Here is a 24,557-nt window from a genome sequence, read left to right as displayed (position 1 = left end):
GACACATGCATATAACAAGCGTGAAATATTTACAAATGATTGTTTTTGTTTTTTTGGAGGCCCAATGAATTGCAATGCCCAAGGCTTTTGTGTGTGTGTGTGTGTGTGTGTGTGTGTGTGTGTGTGTGTGTGTGTGTGTGTGTGTGAGTGTGTGTGTGTGTAAAGCTTGTTGGTATATCAGATTTTGCCCCCAGTTGGACAAATGCATCTAACAAGTGAGAAATATTTACAAATGTGTAGCTTTTTTTTTCTGGAGGCCTAATGAAATGCAATGTCCAATATGTGTGTGTGTGCGTGTGTGTGTGAAATGTTTACAAATGTGTAGCTTTTGTTTTGTCTTGAGGCCAACTGAATTGCAATGCCCAATGCTTTGAACAGTGTTTGTGTGTGTGTGTGGCATCATTTCGGTAGATCATATTTTGCCCTCTGCTAGGCGAAGGCATATCAAAAGTGTGAAATATTTACAAATGTTTGGCTTTTTTTCTTTTCTGGAGGCCTAATGAAATGCAATGCCCAATATGTGTGTGTGTGTGTGTGCATGTTTGTGTGTGTGTGTGTGGGGTGTGAGTGTGTGTTTTGGGTGCGTGTGTGACATTTTATGTGTGCATTTTTGTGTCTATATGTATGTTCATTGCGCTGAAAAGGGCAAAAGTGTGACCTATTGCCCCACTAAATGTGGCCGGGTCAAAATGACCCAAGCTGTTCCAAAACGCAAATTATATATTATTCTGAACACATACTTCAACAAAAATAGACAAAATTAATTTTGCTTGCAAAGTTCATAATTTGGAACAATCCTGCTAAATTTCAGGCAAATATGTGGAAGAAAACCCAAGTTATGACACATTAAAATCTTCCAGCCGGGTCAAAAAGACCCAGGGAAAATAGGAAGGTTAAACTAAGAGCTATTAAGAAGAGGACAGTAAATAAGTGTACCACAAATGCTACACACTACATAATAGGTGGGATCATCTATGTTAACCCTTATTGTGTTCTGTAGAGACTGGTGTCTGCTTCTAGAAATGGTGTCGGAAATCTGGGAAAGGTTTTTCAATACTTGTGGTTTTCATTCTTGAAGTGAGAGATCCAAAAAATTATATTAATTTTAACTGGATCCTGTGCACTGCAAAATGTTTTTATTTTCAGGAACTGCTAGGCAGTGGAAAGTGCTCACATTCCTCCTTTTTTACTAGCAAGCACTTCTTTCTACGAGCTCACCTTACATGATGATCGTGGGATTTTATGCCCAAGGTCTTTTTTTACCTATTTTTTAGAAATAAACCAACTGATCTAGTAGCATTCCATTATGGTAAGCAGAGTGTTCTTTGTTGTATCTGGTGTAACCTGCTGTTCAGTTTACACTGGACACAGACATCTGAGCCTCCAATCATCTGTCACAAGAGGAAATGCATAAGACACCCTTACACACAGACTGGCTCAATGGGTGCTGGACATCATTACTATGGCATGTAAACAGCCCTTAGTGTGACATGCCAATACATCAATACAGGAGCAGCTTCTCCTCATGGGCTTTGTCATGGTGACTTGCTGCTCTGATAAGTGCGTTGCTGTCACCTTGGCATCACCATGCACTTTCAGTTCTAAGGAGTGTTGGTGTTAATGACATTGTGGTTATCATCGGTTATTATCCATGTGATTCTTACTTCTTCAGACTGGTGGGAGGTGAAGCAGAAACACAGTTACATACTTATTACATGGTTTGATGTATGATTGTATGGTTGGAGCATGCACAGGCCCTGATAAGACACAGTCTTACTGACGGAGATAAACTACAGAATGTACATTTTAGGATATTTGTTTCAAAGCCATATTTATACCTTTTTTAAAACTCTTTTTGTACTAGCGCCTGATGATCCAACAGCAGCAGAGTGCAGAGCTGGAAGAGCTACAGAGACGGCAGCAGACGAAGTTGCAGGCTCAGCTGCAGGCACTAGAGGAAGCTCTGTCGAAGCGAGTGAAGGAGATGGAGCAGGTCACACTTTCTGTGGAAAAGCTAGAAGAGCAAAGACACTTCCTGCTGGCAGATCAGCAGCAGTGTGCTTTACTGCAGGACAGAGTGGCACAGCTGGGTGAGTTTCTACTGCATTCAGATGTTTCTGCCTTTGTACTGTATAGGGACTTACACAGTTATTTGCAGCATATTTGGTTGCATATACTCAGCACATACAGGTTTGTGTTCCTACTATATTTAGATGTATTTTAATCTAGTGGTAAAAAGCAGGGATGTGTGTTTGTAGAGCAAGTACTAGCTGACACTGAGGACAGGCTACATGCCAGCACAGAGGAGCAAAGAGAAGCAAAGGAGGAACTTGAAACCTGCCACTCTGACATCCAGATTCTTCAAGGGACTCTTGCACAGAGGGAGCATGCACAGGCCCTGATAAGACACAGTCTCACTCACGGAGATACACTACTGCAGGCTGAGGTGAGAGATGTTTTATTGACTACAAGTTTGAAATATCATATTCTTTAAAAGTCTTTGGAGCTGTGAATAGGACTGTTTTTCAATCCGTCCCTGACTGTGGCCACCTGCACATGCCAACTCTGCTTCATTACGTCCTCTAAAGAAGGAATGATGAAAGTTGGATGTATGTGGAATTATCAATGTATCAATGTAATTGTTCCAGGCAGAATCAAGGTCACAACAAAGTCAAATATCTGATAGATTTACTTCAAAAGCTTAGTTTTCCTTCAAAAGCTTACTTCCTGAAAAGGAGAGTATATTTTCTACATAAAGTACATTTCAGATATGCAGAGTTGTAATAAGAAGCACAAGTTCTACTTGTCTTTTTTTTAAACACATATAATTCACTAATTCTTAACTGTTTCACACTCAGGTATGTGTTATTAGGTGTGGCTGATCCACCTATTCTTTACAATATTCCATTCATTTAAATTTATTTTTATAGCATTTCTATAGCCAGACATTGTCCAAAATCAGATTTACAGAAATATAAAAATTGAGAATAAGAATGGCAAGGTTTAAAATTTGCCAAAAACCTCTAAATAAAAGTTTAAGAGTATGTATAAAGGAAGAAACTGCTCATGAACCAAAGTATACAAGCTCATGCGTGGATACGAATTACTGCCAGATGCACTTGTATTTATTGATGTGACTGCTAAGGAAAGCACGAGGATACATTTTGATGTATTGAAGGCTACATTTTCCGCTCACATTCAGCCAAATGTTTTAAAATTCACCGGATGTTGTTCCAGTTTAGATGGACAGTGACCTGGAGCAAACATTTATTAAAAATGACAATTTAATTTGATTGTTAGAAAAGGAACCGCATAATGTACTGCATATAGAGTAATTCCTGTAAGTGCTGTAATTCAGCACTGTTCTTATTAGTTGTGAATATCTTTACAGCCTGCACTTTGAGATCATACTCATTCTTTACATTTTTTAACTCTTAGAAATTGATGTAGGCAGCTAAAAGAACTGCCTAAATATATATTGTGTTTTAATAGAATTAGCTGTTAATGCTGCTTATTTATTACTTGCACCACTGACATTAGTCAGATGAATTCAGTGACAATGAAGTGCTAATTATAGCTGTATTTGTGTCCTCAGCCCTGGAGTCAGGGAGAGGAGAACAGTCACATGCGAGACATTAAAGAAACTGTGCGCTCTCTCAGAGCTGAAGTGCAAGCAGAGCTGGACAGTGGTTTGAAAGAGCTGCAGCCCATGACCACTTCAGACATGGACAGTGACATGGAGAACCACACATCAGCAGCACTGAACACAGGGAAACCAGCCTACAGCAGCAGAGTATGGGCTGAGAATTCGAAATGGATGGATTTTAGAAAAATAATTAGAGAGATAAATATATAATGTTAATGAGATCATAAAACGGTGGTCATGGTGATTATTCCTGTCTGCAGGATGAGCAGTGGAGAGGAGAAATGCTGAGAGAGAAGCTGAGGCAGCATGAAGATAACCTGAAGGTACAGTGTGATATTTTGAGTGTCATTTAGCAATTCATGTGAAAAATATCACAAATATAATTTTGAATTATAATTCTTTACTCTATTTCAGCCAATACTCTTATTGTATTTTAGAGACTCTGAATGTCTTTTTCTCTATCCTTTACTGAAGGCACAGCTGCGCAGGTGCATGTTCTCTCAGCAGGAAGCACTGAGTCTGCGCAGGCAGCAGACAGAGGGAAGCATCCAGGGCCTGCGCAGACGAGTAGACAAGCTGGACCAGCTACTGACCAAGTCAGGCCAGGAGTTCCCTTACTTCAGTGACTCCAACATCCTCCCCAAATATGTTTGTGTGAGTCTTTTCTGATTCAGATACTATATTCTTCTGAAAAAAATTAAAAGTATGTAAAACTGTTTCATTTGTCAGCATAAAGGAGCACTCAGAAAGGGGAATAATATGAAATTAATACAAGTGTAAGCTTTAATGTTTTTATGTAAATGTTCACAGACAGACACAGAAATGTGGCGGCCAAAAAGGGAGAGAAAGTGCTCCTTAAGTCCCATTAGACTGGACTGGACTATTCCTGAGAAAGACCAACCTGACATGCTGAGCCAAGTGCACTGAAGCCAAAGCCTTCTCTCTGGTTGCTTATAAAGCCAAATTACTGCGTGAAGGAGATTCCCAGCTGTAAAGCCGTCAGGCAGTCATGCTGTGTTGAGGCACGTTCTGTGACCACACAAGGAGGATATATATAAAATTGCAAATAATCTACATTTATTTACGTTTTTCACCTCAGAGCAATCATCAAAATGTCTTTTTTTTGCTTGAGAGAAATTGAGTTTGAAGTTTTACAAATAATTTTAACATTTTTGATAAAATAATGTTGAAGTCTGTGGTATATGGGAAGGGTTTAAATCAGTGTTCATCTTGGGTTTTGAAACATGACTGAAGGTTTAATGCCTTATTACAGTTTTGTACATACTTTTGATAAAGTTTGCTCTTTTTACCACAAAGTAAACTATTATAGCACTTACAATTTTTATACATCACTGTTACTTAAATGACAATTGTGTGCAATAAAAGTAGTTATTTTCATGATTTAACCCCATTTCTTGTCTTTCTTTATAGTTCATTTAATTGTCAGTCAAGAGTTCTCAAACAAAATCAAAGATACTTATAGAATAACATGCTTTAGCAGTGGAAGAGATCTGAATGTTAGAATGTTAAATACTATATAAGGAGCAAACAGGAGCAGCTCAAACAAAGTGTGAATATTTACCTGCTTTTATTACTATGCACCAACACACCAAGACAAATTCCTGTACATGTAAACCTGCATCCAGGAGCAAATCTGCAAGAAGGAAGCATTTAGTGATTCCAGGCAAATTAAAATATAAAAATAGATGCACTTTGAGAACTGTGAAGACAAAAAAACCTTCTTTTCCTCCATTCACAGGGCACAAGTCTTTAAAATATTATGTAAATGATCATCTATGACCCTTACTTTCATGATGGATAATCACATCTTGACCATAATGAAAACCCCACATCATCAGAGACCAGAGGTGGGAGTAAGTCACACATGTGCAAGTCACAAGTAAGTCTCAAGTCATGAATGTCAAGTCAAAGTCAAGTCGAGTCTTTTTTAATATTTATCAAGCAAGTCTCAAATTTGCGACTCAAGTCTGACTCAAGCTTGTCATATGACTCGAGTCCCCCATCTCTGTCAGAGACTAGCTTTCATAAGATGCCGTTTAACCCTTTACTGTTCCAGCAGCCACAAAAATCTGAAGCTTTTCTCAGAGCTCATGGTGGTTCAACTGCATGCACACATTATATATATATATATATATATATATATATATATATATATATATATATTATATATACATATATACATATATACATACACACACACACCAATGATCAAACAAAAGTCATTAACAGTTTTTACAACTTTTTTTAATGTTTTTATTCTTTTTTTTAAATTCATTTATATTATCTACAAAGTAATTTTTTTTCCTTAACTTAGCAGTTTTATGACAGTCAGATGTAACTGGGGCCAGTTCAGTTTGATTAATAAATAATCATTTTCACCAAACATTTTAAGTCAATGGAAGTTTTTTGTTTAATTTGATTAGTCATTTTTGCTTTGTACGTATTTATTTACCCCAAGTTCCTGAACATGGCAATAGCAGCAGCATTTAACAGTAATGTTAATACCGTCAATTCACTGGAAGAATTTGTTACTTAGAAGGTGCAAACAAAATGCAAGGTCCAGTTTCTTGACATTCAGTTTCTCATTCATGGCATCTAAAACAGTCCCTTTCATGTTAAAACTTGTGTTAAAAAACATCTGTTCACTGCAACTTTGCTCATTAGAATTAATTTAAGATAGATTAGCAGAAGTGCAGTGCAGCATGATAGACGGTTTAGTGGCCATTTCACTGGGCATGTAGAGAAGGAGCAGGTGAAGGATCGGTCTGCCAGTAGCTCACAGGGGTTGAGAAGAGCACGTCATTGAAGTCAGTTCAAGATATCTTCATCCTCTAAAGTTGCTGCTGATGGTGAGGTTGAACTGAGAAGAAGGGGGGAGGCAATTTTATAAAATGTTCAAATTGCACAGTTTATGTATTTTTACACATGCCAAAATTTACATTTGGGGAATGTGGTAGCTCAGTGGTTAAAGCATTTGACTACTAACCAGAAGACTGTCAGTTCAAATCCCAGCGCCACCAAGCTGCCACACCTGGCAAGAGCAAGGCCCTCAACCCTCAATTGCAGAAATTAGATAAATGCAAGTCACTCTGGATAAGAGTGTCTGCCAAATGCTGTAAATGTAATGCAGTTATGTTTTGGCATTATCTCATTTATACACCTGAGCATCTGAGGATTAAAGGTCTTCCTCGTGGGCATAGCAGTGACAGCTCGGTGGGCCAAGGATTTTAACTCGTATCCTTCTGATCATTAGCCAACCCACTTTAAAACCCTTCCCCAAAAACCAAGTAAAAGTACAGATTTTCAGAGTAGTTTTTTTTTTTTTTGCATACCTGAAGGATGTGCCATGTAGGAGAAATGTGTGGTTGAGGACACAGGGATTGGGTTGAGTGTGCTCTGGGGGCCTGCAGGTGCTTGTGTGGCCATCAGCATGACAGGGTGTGATGGAGTACCATGATGTGGAGGCACCAATCCTGACTGCATGTGTGCCTGCAATGTGAACGGAATGACAGAAAGAGGATTCCATCACTTTTTTATGTACATCTTTTAAAAACAACTCACTTTTCATGTTCTGAGTTAAATAGTTTGAAAGTCTGGTAAAAAAGATCTGGTGAACCATCAAAAACAAAGAAATATAAAAAAAAAACTAAATTGAGTTTTTTCTGTTGAGAACATACATTGTGTTTACTAACCAAAACCACAAAAATGTTTGAGCAAAACTACTTAGAAATGTCAAAAATAACTTTCATGTCCTCAATTAATGAGACTCACTGATGTGGACGATGCTGATAATTAAATCGAGTCAGTTCCTACTGTTAAACCCACAAATCCTTCTAAGCTTACAGTACTGCTGGTTTTCCATAAGTAGAGTGGGTTATATTTTGGGATTTGTAGAGAAGACATGGTAAAATAGTTACCAAAAACAACCGCGCAAAATTAGAAGAACTGACCTGCTGCATGTGAGCCATGTGGTTGGTATTGTACGAGTGCTGAACCTGCTGAGGGTGGATGTACACGGCCTGTGGGGATTGAGGAGCTGGACCAGGAGTCATGGAGGGTGGGGTTGGAGTCAAGGCAGAGTACATCTGTTGCTGTGGGGGAGCTGCACTGGCCAGGTGAAGAGACGCCTGGTGCTGTGGGTGCTGGACGGGGCTGGAAGCAGCGTGGTTTGTGCCGGCATGCTGCCCACTCTGCTGGGCCTGAGCTGTGGGTGTGGCAGAAGGCTGTGGGGGTTGAGGGGGATGTGGGTGAAGGGTGGCACCAGGATGTGGGTATTGCTGGTGAATGGGGGCTGAGATTAAAAGAAAGAGCAAAAGAAATGCAGTTGTTACTGTGGCTGGAAAATCCACCAGATCAGAAAGTGTGCATAAGTGGTACAATATGTAACAGAAAACAACCCAGGGAAATTCTGGAAATTAGAAAATAGCATAAGGCAGAGGACCAAAAAATATAATGCAATTGCTGGGAAGGGGAGGTGTTCTTACCATACATTGGGTGGGTCTGCTCACCATACTGGGTAGTGGAGGAGGAGACCAGATTGGGCTGGCCATGGCTGGAGGTGATCATCCTGGGACCTCCCTGCATAACAGAACTGAAGACATGCTGGGTCTGGAAAGAGAAAGAACTTTTTTTTATTAATTTTACACTAATGGAAATTAACAGCTTTCTGGCACATTGTCAAGTGCCAGAGACTCTGTTCAAGTACAATTATAATACTAACAAAGCTTATTTCAGATTGATGTATTTAGAGATGCAGGTATTCATACATATATTTAATATGCATACACGTGTGTATTTAAACTTGTAACCCATACATACCTGGGACTGGTAGTGGGGCATCTGCTGCATAAGCGGCTGGCTGCTGAACTGTGGAGGGTTGCAGGTGAAGTACTGAGTGGAGTAAACTGGGCTCTGGGCTACGATTGGGGGACCTGCAGCTGTGGCAGGGTGCATCATGGGTGATGTGCCTGCTGGGTGATGCTGCTCAGGTCTTTGCTGTGGCATACTGGGTACTTAAAGAAAGTATTACAAAGAAAATTATTAATTTATTTCTTTTCATTCTTACAAAAACTTTCTATATTTCTGACAATGATTTTATGATGTATTTAATAATAGTGCTTTGTTCTATGCATCTTTTTGTAAAGATGGAAAGGATGCACAGACTAAACTGACTAATACATCCATCATACTGACACACACATGCACGCACGCACGCACGAAAAAAATGCATTCTCACCTTTACCTTGTCTGAACGGCTTGGACTGGCTTACAGTCATGTGAGGAACTGGAAGATGGTACACAGTAGGAGTCTAAGGGAGAAGAAATAGAAATTAAAAACACAACGTTCACTCTTCAACCAACAATATTTTAACGGACCAGTGGTATATAGAGGTCCAGTTTTAGTCTGTCTGATTGTCAGCTATATTGTGACAGACCTCACCTGGCCTGGTTCGAGCATGAGGAGTAAAAAAAATCACCTCAAATCAGAACCCAAATGACCACACCTGAGACCATTTTTATACGTCACACCATTACCTCAAAGGTCATGCAACTGATTTATATTTTTTATAGAATGCTTGCTTTATTGCTAGCTCGCTTAGTAAGAGAAGAAACTTCAATGAATGTCTAACATATTGTAAGATTCCTTTATATAGGTGACATGTCTCAAATGCTTAACCATTAACACTAAGATTGTTTGAACCTGCCTTTTAACATCAACTATCATCATCAGTACTAACTAGTAAAATAAAATAAAAAAAACAAACACTTCTCTGTTTGTTAAAAATGTCACATTTGCTGTCCTTCTGTGGAGGCAAATACATAACCCATTAACTGTACAAAAACAAATCTAATGAATGTTGTACACTGTTATTTCTTTAAATTCTTAAATGTAACTATTAAATCATGCAAATAAACCAACAATGGCTAAATGAAAGGCTAATGAAGAAGCAAAAACACTCATATATGGCTAAAAATAAATTAAACAAGGTGCCCAATTGTAAATAATGAATATTAGAAAAGAAAAATGATTGGTTTATTTATTAATTGTGTTTTGCATATCAAAACATAGAAAGTAAATACAAGCTTATTAATAATGATTAAAAAAACAGGCAAACAATTATGTGCAAGGGCACATAAGCAAGCAAACAGCTCATTATATGATCAACAGTGAAAAAAGAAGAAAGTTTAGAATTGCACAAACCTTCCAGATAATGCTTTTCTAATGGAGAGAGGAAAGAAGGAACAGAAAAAAGAACCAGTCTTTAGTGTGATCATCGTACGTTTGACACCTAACCATTTGAAACTACTGCTTTATCATCAGCCTTTTCTTTACTGCAATATCACAGGAAACCTTAAAGAAAAATACATGGATGTAGTATTTCTACAAAATTACCATTTAAAGAGAATTCAGTCAAGATTTGTATTCACTTTTAACATCACAGCAGCAGCTAAATGACTGGCAACATGTTTTACACAGCAGAAAAAGCATCATTGACGTTACACTCCCACCCACCCACCCTCACATATATTATTATACAAGATATTTTACATTATATGTAATTTATTTATTACATACAAGTTGTTCTTCATCCTCAGACATATAAACTGCAGAAATCATCATTTTCCAATCAGAGTACATGAAACTAGTAGACAGCTATGAAATAAATATGCAAGGAGGGTTTCAAGAGGCATAAAAATCACATAAGACATTAAAATAAATTCTTACAAAGTGCAGCCAGAGAAAAAAAAATGGTAGTGTGAACATTGACACAACAAAAATACAGTATAGTGTGTATAGTGAGGAGTATGAGACTGAAACAGATTATTAGTACACAACCCAAAGAAAGGGATGGAGAACAAAGGCATTCCTGAGCTTTTAAAGATAGAAATGGAATAGAATAAATAGAATTTAAAGAGGGAAATGATCACCTGCACTCCAGGGCTGACTGGGGTCAGTGGGTACATCTGCGGGAAGCACATCTGCTGGCTATAAACGGCAGGAGGCTGCTGCACCATGATGGAAGGGCTTGGTTGACCCTGGGGTCGTGTCAGAGTTGGAGTAGTGGCTGGTTTGGGCTGAGAAGGAGAACAGTGAAAACCCAGCTATTGTTTGTTTATTCCTTCCTTTTATTATTCCAACATTTGTAGCGCATTTTGTGTGGATGAAGATCATTGCTGTCATCGCTGCATACTCACTGGAGTGCAGAAAGGTCTGGGGTTAAACTCCTTGGCATTAGGATTGAGAGTTGATTTTCTAACACTCCTGCATGCGGCAAAAAGAAGACAGAATACATGAATACATTGTTGATAAGCAAGTTCATGTGATTTAGTTGTATTTATATCTTTATAACAAATGTGGTGGTTACATGAACAAAGGTTACATGATCCCATAGTGAGTCTCCTAGAGTGCGTCAAAGCACTCATGGACACACTAAAACACTGAGGAGATACAATATAATCCACAAAGACTAGTATTTAAAGTGCAACTCCTGCAAATTTCATGAAAAACATAGCTATATGATGTCTTATGATGAATCATTTAACAATTTTAAACACAATTTACACTGCCATTTTGAACTGGGGTGCACCAGAGGTTGGTTTCTCCCTAATTTAGCCATAGCCAATTCCCACTCTCCAGTTAGGGCTCCACATCTCATGGCAGCCAGGCAACCACGAAAGCAAACTGCTGCATCAGGCAGGTGATATTATGTACCTGCCCACTTCCATGTGAGATCACAGCTTCCCATGACTGACTGTGCTAACACATGTGAAGTAAAAACAAAATTGTGAGAGAAACAGCACAGGCTGTGTTATAGTTTTGTTGAAAGAATAACAGAATATTAGAATTAAAAAGACTCAATCACTTTCTCAAGTATTTAAATTATGCAAACTATGAAACAATTACACTTGTAGCTTCTTCCAGTAAATGACTTTTTTTAGTGATTACATGTGGGTGGTAGTCATGTAGATGGAGTTTAAACATGGGGATTGCTCACTCTTGTACAGGGTCTTTCTTCTCCTCTTTATCATCTGACTTCAAAGCAGCAGGTGAAGAAGTCTGGACACCCTGAGACGTCACATCAGGTACACGTTTTTGCTCTGTGCTGAGAGTAGAGGATGAGGGAGAGGGAGGAGTACCAGGTTTACTCCCAACACCCACCGCTGCTGACACCTCATCACTGCCAGAAGACTCTGAGCAAACCTTAGGTCCTGTCAACTCAGTCACACTCTTATCACCCGGTGACTCCTTCGGTTTCTCTCCAGAGTCCCGTAGAGACTTGGAGATCATGGTGTCAACAGTAAGATCTTGATTTGTGCTGGATTGCAACTAAACAAGCAGAAGAGTAGTTCTTAGCTAACCAGTAATGTACAAAATGCAAAGGTTATAAAGAACAAAACTAAACTTACCCTAAAATCCACACTAAATTTTTTTAAATTGTCTATTTGCTTTCTATGATCAGGTGGCATGCTTGGAAATCCTAAAAAAGAAGAATAAAAAAAGGATTATTTAGATAACATTCATATACACTTATGCTTACAGTGGTATGCAAAAGTTTAGGAACCCCTGACAATTTACATGATTTTCATTTATAAATATTTGGGTGTTTGGATCAGCAATTTCATTTTAATCTATCAAAGAACTACTCTTCTACTTCAGATGAAAGACACAGTAATATTTCAGTAGTGAAATGAGGTTTATTGGATTAACAGAAAATGCGCAATATGCATCAAAACGAAATTAGACAGGTGCATAATTTTGGGCACCCTTGCCATTTTGTTGATTTGAATACCTGTAACTACTTAGCACTGATTAATTGGAACACACAATTGGTTTGGTGAGCTCATTAAGCCTTGAACTTCATAGACAGGTGCATCCAATCATGAGAAAAGGTATTTAAGGTGGCCAATTGTAAGTTGTTGTTCTCTTTGACTTTTGGCAACATGGAGGCCTCAAAACAACTCTCAAATGACCTGAAAACAAAGATCGTTCAACATTATGGTTTAGGGGAAGGCTACAAAAAGTTATCACAGAGATATAAGCTGTCAGTGTCCACTGTGAGGAACATAGTAAGGAAATGGAAGACCACAGGCACAGTTCTTGTTAAGGCCACGTAAAATATTGGAGAGGCAAAGGCAAAGGATGGCGAGAACGGTCAAAAACAGCCCACAGACCACCTCCAAAGACCTACAACATTAACTTGCTGCATATGGTGTCACTGTGCATCGTTCAACAATTCAGCACACTTTGCACAAGGTGAAGCTGTACGGGAGAGTGATGCGAAAGAAGGCTTTTCTGCACACACGCCACAACCGGAGATGCTTGAGGTATGCAAACGCACATTTGGACAAGCAAGCTTCATTTTGAAATACGGTGCTGTACGGCATGATGAAACAACGTTTGAGTTATTTGGTCATAAGAAGGGGCGTTATGCATGGCGGCAAAAGAACACAGCATTCCAAGAAAAACACTTGCTACCCACAGTAAAATTTGATGTAGGTTCCATCATTCAGTGGGGCTGTGTGGCCAGTGCCGGTACTGGTAATCTGGTTAAAGTTGAGGGTCGCATGGATTCCACTCAATATCAGCAGATTCTTTAGAATAATTTTGAATAATCAGTCACAAAGTTGAAGTTACGCCGGGTCTGGATATTTCAACAAGACAACGACCCAAAACACTGCTCAAAATCTACTTGGGCATTTCTGCAGAGGAACAAGTACAATGTTCAGGAATGGCCATCCCAGTCCCCAGACCTGAATATCATTGAACATCTGTGGGGTGATTTGAAGCGGGCTGTCCATGCTCGGCAACCATCAAACCTAACTGAACTGGGGATATTTCGTAATGGTCCAAAATACATTCACCTGAATCCAGACACTCATTACAGGATATAGGAAGCGTCTAGAGGCTGTTATTTCTGCTAAAGGAGGCTCTAATAAATATTGATTTTTTTTTTTTTTTGGGGTGCCCAAATTTATGCATATTTTCTGTTAATTCAATAAACCTCATTTAACTACTGAAATATTACTGTGTCCTTCAGTTATTTGATAGATCAAAATGAAATTGCTGATCCAAACACCCAAATATTTATAAATGAAAATCGTGGAAATTGTCTGGGGTTCCTAAACTTTTGCATACAACTGTATACACATTCATCATTTTAAATGCTAATATCACATTTTTACACAGGCTGCCCTATGTACAGATTCCTTTAAATCTGACCAGATTTGATTTGACAAATAGCATCAAACATGATAATTAAGTAACTTGTCATATCTCAAAACCAAAAATTTCTATAAAAAAATAATAAAATCTGGAGTATCAGTGCATCCTAGGGATGGGGAGTTTGGGGGAATCACACACCTTTACTAACTGGCCTACTGCTTGGAGAAGATTCCACAGGCTTCACGTTCTCCTTGTTGGCCGAAGGAGAATTGTGCCTAATTTCTTTTGCTACATTCCCAAAGAAAAAGAGACAAGAGCAATTTTCACATTTAAGGCTGGAATCCACACTCAAACAAACCCAACCTGCATGTTTTAAACAGATCCAAACCTTCAGTTACTGGTATTGCAGCCATGTTAGGTGCAGGACTTGCTGAAATTGGTGAAGTTGCAGAAGTGAGCATGCCTACTGACTCAAGTGGCACTGTGCCAGCTTGTGGAGAAGATGAAGAGGAGGAGGGGCATGGGGGCGCTCCGCCCCCAACATTTTGCCGAGGAGAACGAGGTCTGTGTCCTGTAAAAAAGATAGCCATAAAACCAACATTTTATTTGCTTAAAGCTTGTTAAATGTCAAATTTTATTTGCTTAAAGCTTTTAAATGTTAGACAAATTAACTTTAGGTAGCTGATTTTGAAAACAGGTTACAAATGTGATTATTTTTAAACTAATAATAAACTGAGCTTACAAATTAACCCAGCTTAAAATGTTGGTTAATAAATATTGAGCAATGGCACTCATATACCTTACCTCCACTGACCACTGAAGACCAAGTGCCACCCGATGGGCTGCTACGAGTAGGAGGAGTGGTTGAGGCCTCCCCAGAAGCACCCTGCGACATGAATTCCACCCCAGGAGGGACAGCACCCCGGCAGGATGGCATTCTGTGTGCCCTAGGGGTTCTCTGGGATTTTGGAGACATCCTTGGTGGACCTATAAATCAAAGAATCATGATAAAAAATTCTAATTGGATGTAGGGTGGTGAAGACAAGCGGTGTCTCAGTGGTGAAAATTCAGAGTTGATGGAAGATTTTGAGTTAAAATCCCCAAAAACTGCCAAAGGAACTGCTGTTGAGAATAAAGTCTGCAGCCATTAACTGTGCCAAAAGATCAGATCAGTCTTGCGTATGACATCAAATTTTAGATGTCAGTTTAGGATTAAGAGCTACTGTATTGAAACACTCAAGTATCCACTTCACCATTCACTTCAAAAGAACACCTGTTATACTCATTTAAGCATTATTGAATCAGACAACAATGTGGCAGCAGCACAACAAATGAAATCATGCAAACACATGATAGAAGCTTTCTTTTTCACATCAAACATGAGAATGGGGAAAATGTATGACCTCTGTCACTTTAACCAGGGCACGATTGATGGCACCAGATGGGCTGCTTTGAGAATTTCAGAAATGATCGATCTTCTGGCATTTTTACACACAACAGTCTCAAGAGTTTACATAGAATGGTGTGAAAAGCAAATCTGGCAGATTCAAGCTGCCAAGATGATTGCAATAACTCAGATATAGTCCCTCTTTACACCAACAACCATACCTCCTTTAAAGCAACAGAGATCTCATTTTTCCCCCATTCTGATGTTTGATGTGAAAAATAACTGAAGCTCTTGAACTGTATTTGTACGATTTCATGCATTTTGCTGCTGCTACATGAATGGCTGATTCTGAGTTTTATTTTATTACCCAATTCTGAATGACAATAACTGATCTCAATCAGAAATAAATCATCTATTTTAAATAACAAAGCTAACATTTTAATATATTTTTTCTTCATGTAAACTGTCACTGGCCAACTATAGGCATGTGTGAGCTCATGTCCTACAACACTGTACAAAAAGATGGGGTTTGTTGGCTTAAACCATGTCAGATAAAGCCAACAGAAGCTTTTGCCCTCCCTGGTACTTGTCCTAATAACAGAGCAAGGCTTTGTGATAAAGTTCATACTACATGAACATTTTTCTGTGTTCAGTCAGACTGCTCCCAGCTAATTATAAGCAAGCAGCCTGTGTGTTGTATGAGAACAGAGTCTTTTTGTGTTTGATTGATGTAGACATAACTCACTTGTTTAGATTTGTGACAACTGACTAACTGAAAATTTGCAGTGTCATGCACAGTGATAAAAGGTACATATAAAATCAAAAGCACTGCTACTAGCACTGCTAACAATAACTTGAGTAGCAAAATTTTACCCAAAACACAGGCCTTTGAGAATTAATGCTTTTTTGTAAATAATTAAATTTATTTGTATAGCACATTTAACAATTGACGTTCTAAAAGCAGCTATATGGAAGCATAGAAACAGAATAAAAATATTAAAGTTTTATTTAAATTAGTATTTATGTCTAACATCTACACATAATTAGCAAGCCTGAGGTGACTGTGGCAAAAACAAAAACTCACTGAAATGATATGAAGAGGATACCTTGAGAGGAATCAGGCTTAGAAGAGAAGGAATACTCATTTGAGTGACACAGGACAGTAAAGAAAGTAAATGTAAATAATGTCCTTTCCACGACAGTTTATAGTCGAGCTCCTGTAACTAGGAACTAATAGACCATTACATACAAATTCAGCTCTGTCTGAGTACTGGAGTACTATGTAGTACCCCTTCACTTTTTTCAATTTTGTTATGTTGCAGCCTGATATTGACACTACTATCAATCAAATTAATTTTTTCCTCATTCAGACTATGTATTTGCAACAACACTTGAAATTTAGCTCAGGTTTGTCCCAATTCTCTGGATCATTGCTGAGATCTTATTATACCTGGAGATAGGACAAAGTTCCAGATGGACAACAATCACTGAAGACCTCCACCGAGCTGGGCTTAAAGGATGCCTTCCTTTAGTGCAAAACACATGAAAGACCACTTGGGAAAAAAACAGTCTGCGAAATAGCACCTAAAGGACTCTCAGTTTGTAAGGAACACAATTCTCTTGTCTGATGAAACCAAGATTGAACTTTGTCAGTGTGAAGTTTTGTGAAGTTTGTCAGGATGGTGAAAATTTTGGCAAATCTGCAGATTTGTAGCATTTACTATCTTTTGTGGCAAGTTGTCTGTTACAGAGATTTCGGGTCTTAATTCAGAACTTGTTAAACATTTTATTAGGTTTGAATAATATGAAATTGGCAGACAAGGTCAAAGCACAAATGTTTAAAAAACAAGGCTCTCCTTTATTCTAATCTGACAGTAACATAAGTGCTACAATAATAAATGTAAAGTAGAACAACTGCATCAATTTCATCCATCAGTCCCTGTAGCTCATTAGGTCTTAGTGACAGTGAAATAACTCTTTTGCAAGACTGAAGCCATGAAAGAAAGTGAAACTGAGCCTTGTTAGTCTAGCCTTGTTATTCAACAAGGCTAATTTCTTTCCAAGACTGACAAAATGGCACAATCATGTGCTTAATCAACAACAGTGAGTCAGAGAGATGGAGAACAACAAGTATTGGGAAAGTACACAGAGGGTAAAGTGAGATGTTAGAAATACACAAATTCACTCAAAAATAACCAACCAAAGAAATCCACACCCGTTAATTAAAGTACACAGATTTGTGAACCTGCAGCACATTCCATGCCAAAGCGCAAAAAACAAACAAACAAAAAAAAAAAAACCTGGTGGCCCACTCCAGGTGTTTTTAGTACCTTCCAAGGAGAGGTGTTTGGGCAGAGTGGAGAGGGGTGCTGAAGAGCCATGGGCAGAGGGGTGAGAGGGGGGCCGCAAGGGCCTGGATGGGGGTCTGGAGGGTGGCCGAGTGGGAAGGGAGGCGTTGGGGCCTGACTGGTAGCGAGAGGAAGGGCGAGAGGAGGGAGATGGACAGCGAGAGAGCCAATGTTGGGCACCTGACAGAGAGTGAATGAGGAAAACAAATGAGAGAGGGGTAGCAGAAACAAAATCGACAAAGACGTAAATAATATACAAAACAGAGACTGAACATGAGAAAAGGGGATTCAGGTCAAAAAAGTAAAAAATGCCACTGAATACAATTTTTCTGACAAGAATAGAGAATATAATAAAATATACTGTGTATAGTAGGAGTTCAGGTTAGCTGCAGGAAATTTCACAATGCCTTTTATGAATTTTTTTGCCATTAAAATATTAAAAGCTTGTGCAGAACAACCTGAGACTTCAGCAGAACTTCAGCTTCATACAGATTTTTAGACATTTTGACAAAACTGAGTACCTGAGGCTATTAAAAATATGGACAAAGCAGTGTGTTTAAATTGACAGCTGAGAAGCAGATGAGAAAACAAGAGGACAAAATGACATGGGAAGAAGAGATTCACAGTGAAAGTAACCAAGTATACAGATAAATTTAGCAAAACCAGAAAAATCTGATCTCGGAGAAATTGTCCCACCTCAGTTAAATATTTCTAACTGCATCAGCAACTAACAATTTAAGGTTTACACCCAGCTTGGTAATGGTTTATAACAAATTCTGTCACTGCCTGGTTGCAATGGACACATCTGAATTACCATGATGATGGTGATAGTAGTGTACATGACACCGTGTTGTGTAAAAGCACTAAATAAAGTGTGAAATCCCCCAAAAAATATTACTACATAACTTGTTAAAGGTCAGTTAGATGTGTTCTGACACTTCCAACACTCTGATTAGCCACATGCTCTTTTGTGTGATGAGATCCAACATCTGCAGTGGTGCATGATGTTAATGTCCGGAAATATCAGCAGATCTGCTGAACTCAGAACAGCAATATGTTTAAAAGGGTTTCTTTTGTTCTTTAAGTGACTCACATTAGTTTAACCAAAAGTGAAAATCTATGGGAAAAATTCTGCCAGTTTAAGTATCTGAATGTCACAAGCCACCAATTTCACAGTAACCGTACCTCCATTGACAACACTGTTGTATTCGTGAGGTGAAGCTCTGGGTGTAGGAGGTCCAGGGTTGCACTGCACCAGTCTGGGCGAGTTCTGTCGTCCTGCTCCCCATGACAGTCCTGCTTCTCTGTTCCTCTGACCCGGGGGAATGTATTTATTTTCCCTTTTGAAGGAAGCAAAACGTTTGGACAGGTAAATCTAGCAACACAAAGGCATCTGAAGCTTTAACATATACTGAATACTTTGAAAACAAGCTGCGGTGAAAGTGATGGCCTAATATCACTGAGGGGAAAGCTGGTCTTCATTTACAGCTCTGTCACAAGTCACTTGATGTGATATGCATCATTATCTGTGCACTGCAGCAATTCATTCAAATTGGACAGAACGTGGGGCTTGTGTAGCAGAAGCTTCACATTACATCCAACAATTACCATACTGAAAAGACCAATTTTATTTACTCCTCTTCATCTGGTGTCAGCTAGAAAGGATGGGTTTGGAGTCTAGTTTCTCTCCAGTATTCATCCTTAAATGTTGTCACTGTCACCTCGGGCTTATTCATTAGGGATCTAAACCTACATTGTGACAGCTGCTTTGTGACAACATCTACCATTACAAGTGCTATACAAATAAAACTGAACCAAAATCAATGAATTTTTGTATCCCTTTTGTGTGGACTATCAGGACACTGATCTCCCCAGTAAAAACCATCATTAGGTGGTTTGCACAACAGGCACACCTGGTATGGTTCAAATCAGAATTTGATTGTTTGACACCAGACAAATGCTGTAGGGGGACACTTCATTCTATAGAACCCCACATAACATTCCCCTGCCACTCACAGTACACACGTGTTGTGGAAACTACTTATGTCATCATCGGCTAATGCACATGCACGGGTTACTTTATTTCCTGAACAAGTTTACACCAGAGTACAAGATGCGTTCACAGTTGCAGTTCAACTGAACATGCACCACCCGTAGGCTGGTGTAGTCTGGGTCTCAGTACCTTGGGTACCGTGGCTACTTTCAAATTACCATTTTTTTAAGTGAACCCTGCTCTGTTTCTGACTAAACTGCCAATGTGAAAGAAGAGTACAGAGAGGACTGTTTCACTGTTATCCAGTACACTAAGATTAACTTGTGATTTGTTACAGCACATCAGAAGGCTATGTGTTTTGAAGCCTCTTGCCCTAACAGTGTGTTAATTGGTGGGTTGTTTAGACTACAGTGACCATATCACTAATATACAGATATTTAATTATTGTCAATATGGTGTCTAAGATCTGACCTGCTCAATGTGTGCGTGTCCCGCACTACAGCCGAGTATTTTTCCTCTTCTGATCGATCATCATTCTCCAGTGCCACACGGGCCTTATAAGTAGCGCTGGCCTCAATCTCCTCAGCGAGCAGGGCTGCACGAGCTTCCCGCTTGAGGAACTCCTCCGAATTGTCTCGCTCCAGTGGCACTCTGGAAGGTTAGTTCATTAAGAGAGACATAAAATAAACTTGCATGTAATAACTTAATATAAAATAAAAGCTGCACTGACCTGAACTAGAAGTGAAGACAGCATTTGTATAAAATACTTTCAGTCCACATATAAACAAATATTTTAAAATACAAAATCTCTAAATAAGAATCAAGCGGATTTTAAAAATGCAAAATCAACACAGATGTTGACCTAATTACAAGAAATAAAGGTACTCACGTGTATGAGGACAGACTGCTATCATAAGTAGACTTCACTCCATAAGTTTCCTCATTGTATTTGAACATGTCATCAGGGTCCCAACCATTTGACTAAGAAGAGAGTGAAAATGACAAATGATAAAATGAATTACAAAATTTATTTTATTGCCAGAACTCTGAACAATGTTAGGCTGTAGAAAAAGGCTGCAAGCTTTACCAAGTCAGTTTCAAGAGACTCCAAGCTGCCGGAGACATGCTGATCTCCTCCATCCCAAGGCTCTAAATCCTTCTCTTTATGTTCTCCATTTAAACGAGTGCTTATTGAGTTGTCTGCAAGGTTATCTATCTCAAAGACAAAACATACAATGTATTTAAAAAAAAGGCAAAGGTGAAGGCAAAAATAATAACTAGAGATTTTATGCTCAGTAAAGATGCACTGGTCATTATTTGATTACTTTATTACAAACAGCAGGGGAGACTTTGTTCGCTGATGCAGATGTTAGGTCGGGTTTTGTACTGACATGTGCCTGAATATGTATTCATATAACAAGCGCTTTCTGTACAGTAGGATTTGGAGGATTACAAACAAACAATACTCACAAGATGGCATGTCAGTTGAAGGATTATCAAATTTGTGAAGAAGCATGGAAATTTTATATATAGACATTTACAGATATTTTACCTTTTTTAAACAGTTTCTGTACAGATTTGCAAATGACTGTCAAACTCCTGTTAAAAAAATGCAGAAAAGATATCCAGCATTTGTGGCCATGCATCTGGACTAGGGATGTACCGATCAAATATTTTGGATCGGTATCGGCGACGATCCAAGCATTTTGAGTGGATTGGGTATCGGTGGTACGTGACCGATCCAAATCCGATACCCGTGGTCATGGGCGTCGGAACCATTGTATGTGGGTGGGACAGAACCCACCCACTTTTTAAGACCAATAATATTGGACCCACCTACTTTCACCGTCTCTATTCAGCGCATATGTCTTTTTTTATATTACTTTTCAGAGCGCCGCCAGTCGAATCCATTCTGCTTGAGGAATGCCCTAATAAATTAAACTCCATTCCGCGTTTTACCTACAGCATTGACCACACTCCTGCTTCCTGAAATCTATGGGCGTCGGAACCCACTTTTTATTTGCTTCCGATGCCGATACCCGTGGTGGTTGATTAACGAACAGCAAACATCATAGACGATTGCTTAAACTTATAAGAAAAATACACTTATATATTAAATTGCATTAATGAAAATAAATTCTATAGGAAATATGTTGCACAGCTGCCTGCGAGAGACAGGCAAGTTTAGCAGGCACCCTTTCCATTTACCGCGTTAAACATGTCGCTCATTTGGGTGCAAGGTTTACTGTGCCCTTCCACACAAAACCGTTTTTACTTGGATTTTTTGATATGTGTTAGGTCCATATGTGTTTGTGTTGTGTCGTGAATTTGAAAACGAACTGTCACCCCCCCGGTCAGTTCTAGCCACTTAAAAGAAATAAGGGGAGAAATCAGGTCAGTTGGAAAAGCTGCTCAGTGTGACGTAGTAATGATTGAGCTCATTACTATTCATGAGCTCTCCCACTTGAGACCGCGCCCCCAGAAATCGTGTAGCTCAGTGAGTTTCCTATACAGCAAGGATGGCTGAACGTCAACGGGCTTGTAAAGAAGCCATTCTGCCGCAATTCAAGGTGATTGTAAACAAATTTCCTCTAGCCTAGGCTACTTATTGCGCTGGGTGAATGAATAGTCATGCTCTCATATCCTAGCGGTTAGCCAATCGGAGCCAAGCAGCATAGCTCATTTGAATATTCATGAGAACTGGCGCAAATCGAGCTGAGTCTTCCTGCAGGCTTTCTATACCACACTTGAAACAAGGTAACCAAGGCATTTTTTCCAAAAAAAAATGTTAGAGTCCATGGTAAACTTCAGACATTACCACAAAAGTAATGAAATACGCGTGGCAGGGCACCTTTAATAAATATTGCCTTTTCTTCAGAAAATAATTTAATCTAATAATTGCAGCATATATGGTTTAGATTGTTATACCACTAACTATTAAAAGTACTGTTTGCTACTGCATTAATACTTTCTTGTATTTCTTGTGTTTTCATTTTTCATCCAGTAATGGGGATTTTTGTATTTCTTTGCCAGAAACAAATAAATCTCAATAACTATACATTCTTTAGTTTTAAAGGTAGAAAAGAACATCGGATACATCAGATATCGGATCGGTATCGGCCGATACCGGCAAGCGCTGAAGGAACTAAAGGAACTTCAGGCCTTTTCATCCAAATTTCATTTAATCCAAACTACAGGTTTGTTTAGGAATGTGGTCTAGTATTTTACTCAGTTCTGGTTCATGTTAAAATTGAATTTGTTAGGTTTAAAATCCTGCAATTCTTGTAAGATAACTTAAATTGATTTTTTTTTAAAAAGAAGAAAGAGAAAGAAAATAAAGATAACTAGCACTAGTACAGATCAGATTTTTATCCAAATCAATCAGTGACTATAGCACATAATTCTTTTATCCTTTAGTCATGGTCATCTATAACACAAACACACGGCATGTAAGATAAATAAGCCAGATTACCTTGCTCTGATGAGACTACGCCCATTGAAAGAGGAGACAGACAGAATAAAGACTGGGTCAGTTGGACAAAATTGAGCAGATTTTAAAGCAGTGAAAAATATTTTAAAAAATATCATTCAAAAAAGTACCAGACAGAAAGGAAAAAATGGTTCTGAATGTGGACAACATATTTTTCAGTGTAAAGCAGCAGAATCCTTCAAGCTGCCTAAAATATTAGAAGACATTTACATAAAATATTATAGGACACAATTACTCACCTAGCACTAAAAGAATAACTGCTTCTTTTGTGTGTGAATAAGAGTTAGTATAGTAATGTTTAAGAAATGTTTGTGGTGTACTGAAACCTTAAAGAACAATGGGAATGTATTTCCTTCATTACTGTTCTCATCCAATTATTTTAAGTAACAAATGGCATTTTGATTAAAACAGGGTCTCATTGTCTCAGGGTTTTTTATTTTTGCCTCTGACTTGATCATTGGAGATAAATTTATATCCATTTTTGAAACTGCTATAAAAATAAAAGTGAATTGATTTTTTAAGCAGTACTGTCCAAGTGTTAAAATAATGAAGAAATTCCAGTTTCTCTATATGTTTTTCCTGTGTAGTTGTTATGCAGCACCTGGCAACTTTGCCAAATCCTTACTAATACCAACCTATGATAATATTGTAGAGGAATAATAATGTGCCAGTATATTATTATTCCTCTACAATATTATCATAGGTCGCTGCTCATCCCTACTCTTCCACACAACAGAAAAACCATGTAAAAAAACTTTTCCTTTACCATGACTCAACACTCCTCCACATACTGAGGACAAGACTAATGAAATGCTCACAGAGGCATGACAGCAATCACAGCATGTTTCAGCATACATCATTGTTTCACCTTTTTTGGCATAGCTCAGGTCCACGTCTTTAAAATGCACAACCACAACATCTGAGGCCTTGAAGATGATGCTCTCGACTATGTCCTCGCGACGAGGGCTTACGTTCAGCTCTGCACTGTTCCTGTGGGCTGCATCCAGGACCAGCTCGCACTACATATGTGCACACACAAACGTGCAGAAACACACAAATATATATATATATACACAGTTGTGACCTAGCGTTTGCATACCCTGAAAGAAATTGTTAAACATTGTCATTTATTTGGAAAATATGACTGATAATGCAAAAGATTTTTTCTTATCTAAGGATAGTGGTCATGTGAAGTCATTAATTATCACATAGTTGTTTAACTCCTTTTTAAAACTCCTTTTTCTAATGGTGACTGAACTCACCTAAACTACCCTGATCAAACGTTTACATATCCTTGAATGTTTGGCCACATTATAAACACACAGGTTGAGACACAAAGGTTTAAATGGCTGTGAAATAGAAGTTTTCACATCTGTGACCGATTGTAATTGTAATTAGTGTCTTTGTGTAAATAATCAGCTCATGAGGTAATGACTGTACACTGACTTGGTTGGATACTGCACCATGGGGAAGACAAAAGAACTGACAATGGGCCTGTGTAATAATG

At 38.6% G+C, this 24,557-nt stretch overlaps 2 protein-coding genes across 13 annotated transcripts in view; one reads left to right on the top strand and one right to left on the bottom strand.

The window, feature by feature from the left end:
- Positions 1–5,052, top strand: part of cntrl (centriolin) — a 37,808-nt gene extending 32,756 nt beyond the window's left edge. For 2 of the 3 annotated variants that reach the window (XM_060883312.1, XM_060883311.1), the window contains exons 36-41: positions 1,865–2,090; positions 2,259–2,446; positions 3,596–3,793; positions 3,907–3,969; positions 4,121–4,300; positions 4,457–5,052. In XM_060883312.1, the coding sequence (XP_060739295.1) occupies positions 1,865–2,090; positions 2,259–2,446; positions 3,596–3,793; positions 3,907–3,969; positions 4,121–4,300; positions 4,457–4,573 (972 nt within the window). In that variant the 3' untranslated portion in view covers positions 4,574–5,052. The remainder of the gene's footprint in view (positions 1–1,864; positions 2,091–2,258; positions 2,447–3,595; positions 3,794–3,906; positions 3,970–4,120; positions 4,301–4,456) is intronic. The other variant, XM_060883313.1, reaches the window with a different exon arrangement.
- An 841-nt stretch (positions 5,053–5,893) lies between these two features.
- Positions 5,894–24,557, bottom strand: part of atxn2 (ataxin 2) — a 35,575-nt gene continuing 16,911 nt past the window's right edge. Inside the window, exons 5-26 of one of the 10 annotated variants that reach the window (XM_060882577.1) lie at positions 23,919–24,069; positions 23,033–23,047; positions 20,648–20,772; positions 20,450–20,541; positions 20,032–20,211; positions 18,753–18,907; positions 17,550–17,747; positions 14,637–14,819; positions 14,221–14,403; positions 14,031–14,120; positions 12,077–12,147; positions 11,665–11,996; positions 10,865–10,931; positions 10,598–10,744; positions 10,245–10,322; positions 9,870–9,887; positions 8,904–8,976; positions 8,486–8,679; positions 8,152–8,275; positions 7,618–7,958; positions 7,000–7,156; positions 5,894–6,527 (exon numbers count right to left, since the gene is read on the bottom strand). In XM_060882577.1, the coding sequence (XP_060738560.1) occupies positions 6,499–6,527; positions 7,000–7,156; positions 7,618–7,958; positions 8,152–8,275; positions 8,486–8,679; positions 8,904–8,976; positions 9,870–9,887; positions 10,245–10,322; positions 10,598–10,744; positions 10,865–10,931; positions 11,665–11,996; positions 12,077–12,147; positions 14,031–14,120; positions 14,221–14,403; positions 14,637–14,819; positions 17,550–17,747; positions 18,753–18,907; positions 20,032–20,211; positions 20,450–20,541; positions 20,648–20,772; positions 23,033–23,047; positions 23,919–24,069 (3,003 nt within the window). In that variant the 3' untranslated portion in view covers positions 5,894–6,498. The remainder of the gene's footprint in view (positions 6,528–6,999; positions 7,157–7,617; positions 7,959–8,151; positions 8,276–8,485; positions 8,680–8,903; positions 8,977–9,869; positions 9,888–10,244; positions 10,323–10,597; positions 10,745–10,864; positions 10,932–11,664; positions 11,997–12,076; positions 12,148–14,030; positions 14,121–14,220; positions 14,404–14,636; positions 14,820–17,549; positions 17,748–18,752; positions 18,908–20,031; positions 20,212–20,449; positions 20,542–20,647; positions 20,773–23,032; positions 23,048–23,918; positions 24,070–24,557) is intronic. The other 9 variants (XM_060882578.1, XM_060882580.1, XM_060882587.1 and 6 more) reach the window with 9 other exon arrangements.

This window comes from Tachysurus vachellii, chromosome 12 (genome assembly GCF_030014155.1).
Source record: "Tachysurus vachellii isolate PV-2020 chromosome 12, HZAU_Pvac_v1, whole genome shotgun sequence".
Classification (NCBI taxonomy): Eukaryota; Metazoa; Chordata; class Actinopteri; order Siluriformes; family Bagridae; genus Tachysurus; species Tachysurus vachellii.
Note: the sequence above shows the minus strand (reverse complement) of the source record. Positions and strands in the feature narration are given on the sequence as shown.